The 12,791-nt window shown below is 39.2% G+C and overlaps 1 protein-coding gene across 2 annotated transcripts in view; it reads right to left on the reverse strand.

The window, feature by feature from the left end:
- hipk3b (homeodomain interacting protein kinase 3b) overlaps positions 1–12,791 on the reverse strand; it is a 32,272-nt gene that overhangs the window by 5,455 nt on the left and 14,026 nt on the right. Inside the window, exons 3-16 of one of the 2 annotated variants that reach the window (XM_024295118.2) lie at positions 10,844–10,967; positions 7,105–7,224; positions 6,790–6,876; positions 5,494–5,678; positions 5,242–5,401; positions 3,308–3,431; positions 3,085–3,206; positions 2,816–2,940; positions 2,377–2,544; positions 1,963–2,292; positions 1,726–1,872; positions 1,334–1,584; positions 1,051–1,102; positions 160–293 (exon numbers count right to left, since the gene is read on the reverse strand). In XM_024295118.2, the coding sequence (XP_024150886.1) occupies positions 160–293; positions 1,051–1,102; positions 1,334–1,584; positions 1,726–1,872; positions 1,963–2,292; positions 2,377–2,544; positions 2,816–2,940; positions 3,085–3,206; positions 3,308–3,431; positions 5,242–5,401; positions 5,494–5,678; positions 6,790–6,876; positions 7,105–7,224; positions 10,844–10,967 (2,129 nt within the window). The remainder of the gene's footprint in view (positions 1–159; positions 294–1,050; positions 1,103–1,333; positions 1,585–1,725; positions 1,873–1,962; positions 2,293–2,376; positions 2,545–2,815; positions 2,941–3,084; positions 3,207–3,307; positions 3,432–5,241; positions 5,402–5,493; positions 5,679–6,789; positions 6,877–7,104; positions 7,225–10,843; positions 10,968–12,791) is intronic. The other variant, XM_024295119.2, reaches the window with a different exon arrangement.

The following is a 12,791-nucleotide window of genomic DNA, read 5'->3' on the forward strand; positions in this document are numbered from 1 at the left end:
AATATAATTAGCAATACTTTAAAAAATAACACTAAAATACAAAAAATCTCTAAAACTGTATCTAAGTGATACGTTTTTTTTAACTAAATAACTAGATAATAGATCATTCAACATCACTAACATCAGACATTTTTGCTATGCAAGCCTGTGTATGCTCACCTGCCCAAACCCAATAGGCTGCTGATGCTGCGACTGGAAGGTCATTTTCTGCGGCTTGCTGACGAGCGGAGTGGAGTGGTGATGCTGGCGCCCAAGAATGCCACGCCGCTTTGACTGGCATGAAGACTCCAAGACTGAGGGGAGATGACAATATTTTAGGGGAATGCCATCGGATATGCAAACGCAGTGAAAGGGGGCGTCTTGCTGTCGAACGGAAACAGGAGGCAGATAGAAAAGGCAGAGGTTTCAACACATGAAATAAAAAAGCAAACTTATGTAGCAGGAAGCTCTGCGGGCTAATCTGATTTAAGCTGGGTTGGATTTTCTCCAAGCCTTAAAACACATAGTTATATCTGTCCTCTTATCTAAATGATTATAAATAGATATGTGGAGGGGGAGGGGGGGGGTCACACCAACAGTTATAAATACAACTGGCTGCTGGAATAGAACGCTATGCTCTTTTATGTTAGCTTTAACATTTTAGGAAGGGACATGCCTCTGACATGGAAGGCAATACAAGTTTTAAAGAATTGACAACTAAACTTTCAACTTTAAAAATAAGTATATATAAGACAGCATTTTTTAAATGCATCCTTTTGCTAATTATCACACAGATCACAGCAGTTCTAAAGCCCACAAAATCATGCAGAACCGTACTCTTTCATGTCTGGAACTAAAGTTCTTCTAATGTTTCCAGACACTTTATTCGAGACTTTTAAGAGTTTGTACTGATCAGCTCGCATGTGTTGTGTAGCTTTAAGGAGTTCACATCCACACAGACGAGGCAGGTCACAGAGTCACTCTGAAGCCTCCGTAAGAAGTGTCGACAGCAACCCAGTTTCCACTCAAGAGGTCAGAGCAAATGAATCAGGCCAGGTAACTGGTAATCACCTGTAAGAACCTCTGCAGCCTACTAACACAGCATAATCCCAGGCCATGTGACCTGTGAAGCAGACAGCAGCAGTGGTGACTGGACTTTTAAACTGGCATGACCGACGTCTGCGGTCTCACTGGATTACACACACCGTCAGATTTTTCTTCATAGCAATTAAACTAAGTGGGAATTTTTAGACATGGAAGGCAGGGTAGCTTGTAGCTGATGGTGCTTATAGTCTTTGACATTAGTAAAAGATGTAGTTTTATCACTTTTGCTAACATTAGCTGGGCTTTTTACCTGTGTTCCCAGGTGTGTCCATGACGACGGGATTGTTGTTATTGCTCCGCACCCGCATCGGGGGCACAACAACAGTACGGACGGTTGGTCTGCTGGGCTCCGTCTCCGGGGCAACGCACGCAACACGAGGCTCACAGTTCTGGTTGTTGTCAGTGATGTACGGCTGCTCTGCGAAGGGGCTGTTGCCGTGGCCAGAGTTGTGCGAGCTGTCAACTGTGTCGCAACCGCTTTCCTGCTCGTCGTCAGACATACTGAAGGAGGGAGATGGACTTTTTAGGCTCCAGAGGCTAGTGTAAACGGCAAGTTGTGCAGCTTTTATTTTACACCAAAATGTGACGTAAGACAGTTTTATATAAATTTGAATTGAGACTTCCGCCATGTTTTTCATTCACCTGTTGGGGTGTTTGCAGGGTGAGGTACTGGACGGCGCTGAGGCCGAGGAGCTGGTGCTGAGCGTGCTGTCTGGACTGCTGAGAGAACACACTCTCTCCATGCTGACAGTGCTCTGACATGCCTCACATTCTGCACTGCCCTTACACCTGTGAAAGCCAGCCAAAAACAGTTGCGCGCCTTTTAGATAGCCCTTCCAAAAATTACATGAAGGGAGCTTGCGGAAGGTCAATACTCACTCCCCCATTGAGTGAATCTGTGCATTCTCCTCCTCATCACTGCTGATACTGATGACACTGACGGCTGGACTGGCTAGGTCCGAAATCACCATAGCCTGCCGCTGCTCCTGCGAAACGGCCAGCTCCTCGCAGTGCGTCTCCACTTTACAGCAGTTCTCCTCATCCTCCTCCACCTGCACCACTGCTCCCTTCTCCTCCACAGAGAGCTCTTCCCCTGGACATCTGGCTTTCTCCTCCTCCACTTCTTCCACATTCTTTGCTGTATCAGCCATCTTTGGGGACTGACATGTTAAGTTTTGGATGTTTGTGTTTTGGGAGAAGTTGGTGCCTCTACACAGGAACAGAAAAGGCAAATCTCAGAAAACTCTTTATACGCATCAGTCACTTCAAAGAAATGTAGGATGCAAGCAGTACCTGTTCACACTAGGCTTTGCCCTCTTGTTGGTAGCTGGCTGTGGCCACACCACATGTGCAATGCCAATGTTGATTGGCTGGTGGGTGGACATGTTCATTTGGTTGGTTAAGAATGGTTGAGGGTGTGCAATCATGGAGCCAAAGTGGTTACCATGGGGACGCATTTTCCTGAAACAGGAACATCAAACATCACAAATGGTGACAAAAGCCATTTTTAAGTCTAAGCACTTAACAAAACAGATTCTGCTAAAGGACACTCATGAGTCATGCCAGGAGGAGGGGAGGGGGGTAACAGTACATCAGGAAGCATAGCAACAGAAGGCAACAGAACATGAATAACCACAAAATTATACTGTCAATTAGAACTATGAATAGATGTGGAAGTCCACAGATGACAGTTCAAGGAGCTTTAACCTCCAGAAATAGAGAGAATTCTTACCCCCAGTCACCCAATCTCTGGGAGGCTTTTACAGTGTCAGATGCCAAAGTGGTTGGTGGCGGGGGCACGGATGTGACCTGCTGCCAAGTGGGAACCAAGATCTGCTGTGCACGGCTCGACCAGGTCTGTGGGGGGTTAGAGGAACAAAGCTCGGCATCACTGCACTTTTTATTTTTTTCATTAAAGCCAACCACTAACTCTGAACCTCACAAACGCATCATCTGACGCATCTTATCCCACTATTATTCCAATCATGGTGTTTGCCTCACCTGGGTAATGACTCCAGGTCTGATTTGTATGGGCTGGATTGCAGGTGCTTGGGTGACCAGAGGAACAGACGCCTCCATGCGAACAGAGTAGCCTGCTGGTTTTGCTGTGTTGGGTGGGATACCTGAGGAGGCAAAAGATGGGTTAAATACATTCAAGATATAATTGCAGTCACTGGTAGGAACAATTAATAAGCCTAATCCAGACTTGGAGTGTATATGTTACCTTGAATGGTTGGTGGACATAGAATGAGAGCTTGCTGAAATGACTCATTACATCCAAACTGACCACTTCCTGACTGCATTGGTATCCCAGGGTGGATAACTGACGGGGCTGATGGGGCCAACCCCTGAAACCAGAAGGACAGGGCAACCGTGACTCTAATTTTCCGACGTAATAAAATAAGTAGCAGTATCTAGGATGGCAACACCATGGTCAATTTTTTTAAGAGAATAATTTAGAGATCCACCCCAATGAAAATTATATTTTGTGGGGTTTTAACATCCTTTCGTCCTGTTTTCTCTGAAAATCGGGCACACATATAAAGAAAATGAAGCTTAAAATTACATTTCTGAGTATTTCTTAATTCAAATCACTGTAAATCAGGAGCAGACGAAAAAAAATCAGTTGAAAAAGAAAGATTCCATTTGTGATGTAGAAAATGTGCTCCCTATTCTGCTTCATTCTGATGCGTTCGCTTGAGGATGACTAAATCTTTGTACGTCTTCGTTTTTTCATTCGAGCTGGCATCAGGCTCAAAACTGTACGGGCGGATAGCTCCAATATTGCTCGCCATTTTTGTTGTACCACTAATGTTAGGTTGGGGTTGTGAGGGGCTGTAAGCTAGTGGGACACCACGAAAACAGATAGCTTTCAGTTCCAGCGAGATGAGTGAGGGGCAGATTTGCTCCACAACTCACTCTGCAAAAATTATGTCTCAGAAAATGACACAGGTTTTGGGATTTTGCCAAAAAAACAACAATAATTAAAACACCACTAGGAACACTTTTACAATAGATCAAAAGATGATTGGAGTGTGACTTTAATGAGTTCAGACATTCTGCTGACAAACCTTCACAAACTTGTTGGTAACAGAGCTTACACTGATCCATATTTAAAAGATTCAATGAAAGCACATCAAAGGTCAAACTTGTTTTGGTTGGATTTCTTTTTAAATTAAAAGGTTTCAATGAAACTCTTGTAAATCCATATAATTGGCAGATTGTTTCACATTACAGGACTGATCTGTCCCGATGCAGAATTGCTTAAAGCAGGATATTTAACCCATTTTTTTATGTTAACTGCTTGGAATCAGACTGCTGGCTAACCCCCCAGCCATGTGCCTTCTGTTTCCCTTGCTCACACAGCTCTTGTGCCTGAGTATAATCACATTTAATGGATAAGAAGAACTGGGGCTATTCTGTTCTATAACAGCTCCTGCATGTGCCCCAGCCCCCATTCACATGACTGTCAAAACAAAGCAGCCTTTCAAATGGGTCATTTAAAAGCATCCCTTGAATGTAAAAGTTTTCCATTTCATATATAGCTGGAAAAAATATAATAAAAATAATAAATCATCCTTTCAGTGTAGATATTGTCAGGTATTTTTTAACTTTGATCCAGTTGTAAAACAGGAAAGACCCATGAATCCATTAATTCACTTTACCACTAAAACTAATGGCTATCAAAACACGGTTACATTTTTAGGTTTCAGTTTCAGCAAGATGGCTTTTAGAAAGACTATATGATTAGAAATATTCAAAGAGGGAAAGGTGGGTCAACTCCTTTCTTCCTCAGCAACAACATTTATTTGCACCGTTGCCATGACCTCAGAAACATGACGTGATGTTGTTGCCATGACAGCAGCACTTGTACGCAGGAAGACGGCCAAGACGGCATACATAATGGCAATAAAGGCAAGGAGATTGACGGTATATGAGGAAATAAATGGAACAGAACAGAACATCAGATATGAGAAAATTGTACCACTTCCTGTTGCATCACCCCAATATTCAGATATTTTGCTACCTCATTCTATCCTTTAAAAAAAATAAAAATAGCGCAAAAATATTCTAGCAAGCTTTCATAACTAATGTGTAGTAAAAAAAAAGGAGTTTGTACAAAAGTGGCAGACTTAAGTGCAGTATTAAATGACTTACTTGGGTGTGGACAGTAGGGATCTTGCTGAAGGGATGGTTGGCTGAGGCAGCGGCAGTTGCAGTTACAGGTCTAACAAATGGACCTTTATTTCTGTTGGCGGCCTCAAACACATTAGGACGGCTCCAGCAAACATCCATTATGTGGAAACACGACTTCACACTACAGACAACAGAGTGGGATGAAGCTTAGGTTGGAGGACGCCGTCACACTTAAAGGAAGGCTTCAAAGTTTCAGCGGAGAAGCAGACTCACTGGTTGCTGTGTGGAAAGTCAAGCAGGTGCTGCATGGTCACGAAAGGGTGGATGAGAGCTTCGGCAGGGGCGATCCTCTCCTCTGCGTCGATCAACAACATCTTCTTCAGCAAGCCCACGAACTCTCTGCGGTCTGCCTTCTCAGCCAACAAATCACTACCTTCCAGATTCATCATCAAGTTTACCTGCAGTGGAAACAGTTGTTTAAAAGATTGGTTCAAATTGTTGTCTTTAAAAAAAAAAATGTTGTTTTAATGTCCATTTTCAGCACAAAAAACAGGATATGACCTGGAAATAAATATCAGTAACAAATAAAGAACAGACTTTCACTTTGTAAAATGTCAAATGTTTGACTGGCATTTTACAAAGGGGAAGCTGTCAGAAGCTAATCTCACAACCAGTTTCTTCTTTGTGCAGCACTAATAGTAACGCAAACACAAACGTCACACTGAAATCTAAACATAAGTAATACCAAGCTCCTTCACGAACTCTAACCGAGGTCGTCTTCTTCTATTCTATTGTCTTTTCATTACGACAGAGCATTAGGGTCACCACAAGAATAAAAAAATTATACACTTACAATAATAAAATAAGACAAAAGTTGTCATTTTACAAGAAAAAAGTTGCAAATTAAGAAAAAAGTAATAATTTTACCAGAATAAAGTCATAAATTAAGGAGAAAGAAGTAATATTTTTACAAAAATAGACTTGTTAACAGGGGGAAAACTGTTTTTTCAAAATTAAGTTGGTTGTGTTAACCTCTATCCACATTACATGCCGACTTAATCCATCAAAGCAGCTATTTGTGTTTTTTCATCACAGGAATCTATGTGCGTTAATGCCTTTAGGCACAAACACAGTAATGTTTTTTTGTTAGTGTTTATATTTGCTTAGTAATAAGATTAATGCTTCATAAATGTAAGACTTTAATCTTTATAACTTAAGAAATTATAGCTTCATTATTGTAAAATATCTACTTGTACTCATAATTATGCAACTTTATTTTTGTAAAAATTGCAAAAACAAATTTTCATAATTTTATTACTTAATTCTCGTAAATGTATTACTTCTTTTCTAATAAATTTACAACTTTTTTTCTGGTAAAATTAAGACTTTTTCTCTTACACCTTTATTCTTTTAAATGTATTTATTTCTTTTTATTTTGATGGTGGTCCTAATAGTCCCGTCAAATCTCATCAACATCATTTATCTGCTTGGATCATTAGCATTACAAAACTCAAATGTCAAACTTTGTGTGGATTCCTAGTAAACAAACTTTGATGGCTCAAAACCTACATGCGCTATGTCATCCAAACAGCTGAAGATGTACTTCCTGGCTTCCTTTGACTTCATTCCTGTCTCTGTCTCGTGCTCCTCTGTTGTCTGGAAAACATCAACGGCAAAATGAGCATTTATGAGAATGGTTCATACATTCACTTCATTTTAAATCCTTTAGGTTACTTTTTTTTGAGAAACTGCTTAATAAAAGAACTAAAAGCATTGCTTGACATTACAGAAAAAAGAGATAAAAGCTGATTGAGAACCAGTTAAGAGATTTTTTTTTAAACCATAGTGATTACTTCACATGTTTGTGTGTTGTCTGATCCTCACCTTTAGTCTCCACACAGCATAAGATGATTCAGACTCTTTGCAGAAGAAGCGTGCAGTCTTCGTCCCCGTGTTCAATAAATGCTCTCCTGGCAAACCTTGTGTCTGAGAGATGTAGCGAATCTACAGGACATAAAAAAATTATTAACAAAAAATATACTATGTAGCCGCTCTGAAATTGCTTTAGCTTAATCATTTATTTTAAAACCATCTCATCTCTAAAATTGCAGGACTTGATCATTTTTTCAAAGTAACCCACAATGACCTTAGCGAGCGTGCTCAGATGAGTGGACAGTGGAAATAGCTGCACAGATCGTAAATGTGAAAACTCTCAACATTAAAACACTTTTAGGCTTTGGTTTTGGATCTCTGAAAGATGTCGTTTTTGTGAACTCTGATAATAACACTTTCACTCAGATGTTGAGCATGAATGTCACACTCATTTGTGGGAGGAGAAGCCCGACGTGACGTCAATCACACTCACATTAGAAACGACAGTCATTAGAAACTCAGTCTGACCGAGCAGCGATGGACACAATGAAAAAATGGTGAGGATACCAGAAAAAAAAGATTTTTGAAACATGAAATGAATACATCACTCACAAATGCACTAACAGCTCTTCAGCATTAGCCCTCATATTCTAGTTGCTAAAGTGCAAATGCTCAGAGTGTGCTGGCTACATACAAGCTTAAAATAGGCTGAGCAGGAATTTCACAGCACATAAGAAGCCTCACTAGAAAGATTTTTGATCAGGCTGTGGAAACCCCCACTATCCCATGATGAATACACAACAAGGCATTGTTCATTTGACTCTCACTCTTTCAGAACTGCTCCTCCCTTTAGTAATTTCCCAAAACAGACATATTTAGGTCGTGATTTTCCCTCATTAACAGCTGAACGTTTTCTAAAAGGTAACAGAAAATGCAAACCCATGACATAAACAACCTCAAAAGGATCTGGATTAAGGAAAATACCCAATTGTACAAAATTACATTAAAAAACAACTCGAAAGGACTTTATTGTTTTTGAAATGTCTGCATATATAGAGGATGCAAACACAGATTACCGTTTCAAATACTTCTTAGCTTTTTCTATTCTCTTTAGAGACTCCACACTTTTGTATTTTTGAGTGAAAGTCCTTTTTTCACCAGAAGTCATAGTCCTCATCCTATCTGCTGTCTAAGAACCCTGTTGGACTTCCACAGCCTTTGAACAGCCTCAACACTTCTAACCTCCACTATGACAAGTGATTCATTTGCCAGCGAGGCAAGACTCCACATAGGAAAAAGAGAGATTAGCATGCCCATGCCGACTGCCATGGCTACAACACTTGTGCAGTACATGATAAAGGTGTCAGGAAGTGAACAAGAGAAAAGTAAAACAAAGGAATACAAAAACACTAAGGAACAGAGCTCTATTACTGGTAAATATATAATGATCTGCTGGCTAAATCAAAGAGTTTTCACATCAAAGAGATAAAAAAAAATCTCTTTCACTTGTGAAATATAAAGTGCTGCAACTCCAGGATGAGGTAAGGAGCAAAAAGGGGGGAGGAGCCGAGGTTATAAATATAATATGCTGTGTGGGGTGAAACAAGACCTCAAGCAGAAAGATAAAGAGAAAGGGGAAGAAGGGGTGGCAGCAGCTGGGTGAGTTTCAGTTAAATTAACCTGCGACCTCAGGACCACAACCCGCATGAGGAGGCAGCTTTAGAGAAGGAGGAGGTAATGGATGAAATTAGAAAAATTAAAAACTTAGGATTCACTACAAATAGAAGTTAAACAAATAAAATTTTTAATACTTAATAGTATTAAAATTAACTTTTTTTTCATCACTTTTCTGATCTTTATTTAGCCAGCTGTACCTCTAACAAAATGCATAAATTCCTGTATTGCACCAAATTCTATTTCTGCAAGAAATAATAAAAATAAAAAATAAAAAGTTCCAGTGTTTGCATTTTTTTTAACCATTCATTTTTGGATTTCAAATAATTATTAAAAGGAATCTGCTGATTATGATTCATTTAATGTAGTAACATTTAAGAGTTTGGAAGAATTTTTGACAGGAGAGTTCTACATCAGGAGAAAAAGTTCTACGATGACAGCATCTCCAAAAATGTCTGTCTCCGAGTTACAGTTTTCTGTTAGACTGAAAGTTAAAAATGGCAGTCAAATACTACTCTAAAAACAAGATTCTAAAAAATCACAGTTGCTTTATTCAACCAAACCATCAAGTTTGAAAAACTGACAACTCATCAGAAGAGGAAACACATTTCATACTGTAGCAATAGTCTAAGAAATAATCAAGAAGCACTCAATAGAAACATGAAGACAAAAAAAAGTAACAAATAACTCTTCTAAAGCCAAAAGTCTGCATAAATAAATGTGTTTTAAAGTCTCAGCTGAGTTAGTGGAGCATCGGGACAGAGGCAGAATGTTCCACAGTTTTGAAGCCATTGGTTGAAAAGTTTTTAAATGTCTGTGGCGAACAACCAATAAAACCTGACCAGAGAGTCTAAGAGCACCAGAAGGTTTGAAGAATTGAAGAAGCACGGAGATATATTGTGGAACCTGACCATGTAGTGCTCTAAAATAAGAACTGAAATTTGAAAATGAATTCTAAAATAAACTGGGGGCAGAAGAGCCTGCAGCGACGTGTGCTCTCTGCAGCAAAGTTCTGCATAGCCTGAAGGCAGAAAAACTCCTCTAGGCTTAAGCAGGTAAAAAGACCATTACAGTAATCCAGATATGGTGAAATGAAAGTGTGAATGATTGTTTCAAGTTCTATCTTGGATACCAGAGATCTCAACTTGGGAAACAACCTGTACATTTCAGACTGATTCCTTGCCTACACTTAAAGCCTTGCAGTTTGCGCACTGGGTTATTCCAAAGGAGCCCCTGTGTGAATGCGCTTCATGGACAACACCACATGGAAATATATATAAAAAAGGAAATAAATCATATCTTAGAGGCATAAATGCTTTGGGTGGTGGGGAACAGAGAACATCCAGGGCTTAAAATGCACTAAAGCTTAAGGTGGTGTTATCAAATACTTTGAGATCCCATGTTTCACTGACAGTGGTTTCTGAGCCCTACTTAAAATTGGCTACATGCCTAAAATACCTTTTCCTTTGTTTTCCAAATTCCTGTCCTGCCGTCTATCTTCCCTGCTCACTCTGCTTAACTGAGGAGTCCCCAAATAAATGAAATGGTTTTTAAACATACAGACTTGTATCTGCAAAAAAAGGGACTAATCTTTTAATCATATATAGACTGGTGTCACTGTGATCAGGTCAGATCTCCTTCAGAGCGTTGACTTGTACCCCCACCCCCCGAGTTCTGTTAAAGGTGAAAAATGATGCCCAGGCCTAAAAATACTCTAATATGAGTGCATGTGCGCAACGCTGCCAAGAGCAATAATTTAGGGTGCCGCATAGGAAGAAAGAGGATCTGACTGGAACTCCATTGGCAGAGTCAGGAGTCAATCTGTGACTGGGGAAAGCCACAGATCCCAGAAGCAAGGGCAGACCCAGCCGAGGCTCCTCTATGAAGGGAAGGTATCAGATACCTCCTAACAGATGTACAATTAATCACAAATGCATACCCTCTAACAAGCTTATACAATTATGTCACCAACAAATGGGTTACCAGAGCAAAAAGCAGATAAGAAAAGGCACAACGGCCTCAAAAACAATAATGGAAGTGTCTATAAAAAGTGAGTGGCAGCAGGAAGGCCATTTACCTGATCATACTCCAAAGCCCCAGGATAAAGAGGCCAGCCCAGAAACAGTTCAGCTATCACGCAGCCCAGAGACCACATGTCTATGGCTTCACAAAACGGCAATCCCAGAATAATCTCTGGAGCCCTGTAGGGAAGACAATACACAAATGTTAGTCTTCAGTAGTATTCCAAAATCTCTGTGTCCTCATTTCAACACTCTTAATCACATTATTATTTATATAGTATGAATATTTAACAATATTTTGAGATTGAACTATTTCAGAAAAAAAGACAAGAATAAAGGACACCACTAAAATTAGCATCTACAACTCTGGGGAACCCGAGTTGTAGAATGAAAAAGTCTTTCAAGCATCTACAACCTTTAAATACCCAGTGTTGAACACTTTCCAATGTATTCATGACCTTTTTGGTTGTGCAATCCAACTCTCAACAACACTCAGGTGAAACTGTGAAATGCATGTGTAGAAGTTATGTTATTTATAATCCAGTATTGTGTTTGTACTTGAATGCCAATCATCTGCAGAATCTGCCAGTAGATGATCCAGGTTAGAACGAGACGGTGAGGCAAAAAAGTATTTGGAAGTCACCAATCTGATTAAGCAAGGTGTCCCACTTAAAAAGACATAAGGCCTATAATGTTCATGGTAGGTGCACTTTAATAGTGAGAAAAACAACAATCTCAGCATAAAAGCAACAATGCGTTTCTGTTGAGGAGCTCCACACAAGCCAGCTGACGACAAATTGTCCAGTGTAGGCCCACTTTCCATTTAAAAAGGATAAATACAAGGTGACACGTAACTAAGCTACTATACTTTAATGGACCAAAGGAGAAAACAACTTTATCGACAAAGAAGAAAAACACACAGAGTTAGGTGATAAAACTAATCATAGCAAATCAAACATGTCCAGGACCTTGCACACTTCAAGAGCGTTTAAATACTTTTTCTTACTGAAAGTACACAGTAAAAGTTTTTTTAAAGGCCAACAAAAACTGTTTAACTGAGGAACTGGAAAGGTATGGAGAATCGATACAGATTTATTTATACGTGCATCCCTGGTGTAAGTGCACCATTAGAGTCTATTCGTCTCTGATGACATCTAGACGGATGGAACTAATGTATCGGGTTAGTTTGCAGTATTTTTCTACTAAAAAAAAAAGCCCTGTGAGACAGTTGGAATAGTTACTGTGTGTGAATTTAACAGCAATTTTACCCAATGATCAAATGAAGCAAGACTCTAAAAACTGCTGAGCGTAGACGTGTTTTGTTGTCATTGAATCAAGATAATTAAAAGTCCTTTAGTAAACCATTTATACAGAACTGAAATACCATAACAAAATACAAAGTTAGAGCAAGGCAATGCTCCCAAAAAGCTTTACTATACAAAGGTTGGTAAAACTAAAGAATCAAGATGTGGTGCAGCCCTAAGTTAATATTATAACAGAAAAAAACATCTATAAAACATTAAGCAATAATCTTAAACATTATATATATGTATGCTAATATAATACTTCTAAATTAGTTTTTCTACAGCTAACTCTAAAAGTTATCAATTTATATAAGTTCACACCGAATTTTGATTTATTTATTCTTTGAAATAAACAAATAAAATAGAACCAACATTTTACACAAGGTTGTTTTTTCTTACCCTATAAAACCCTTTGGATAAGAATTATATATTGTTCTTTGTGTTAATGTTCACATGACTATGTGTAATATTTTTATGGGACCCTTTACTTTACAAGAAACACTAACGTGTTTTTGAATGAGTCCTAATGATGGCTGTAGTGATGGTTAACACATGGAAATGTTTTACCACAAAAGCCTGTCTTGCATTTGTTAGTACACAAAGCACATTAAGCTAAATGAGTAGAAAACCTTTCAAACAATAAACAAAGTATCTGCTTTTGAAATATTTAGATTTAATAACACAGTTTTGCCATTATGAT

This window comes from Oryzias melastigma, linkage group LG3 (assembly GCF_002922805.2).
Source record: "Oryzias melastigma strain HK-1 linkage group LG3, ASM292280v2, whole genome shotgun sequence".
In the NCBI taxonomy this organism is placed as follows: Eukaryota; Metazoa; Chordata; class Actinopteri; order Beloniformes; family Adrianichthyidae; genus Oryzias; species Oryzias melastigma.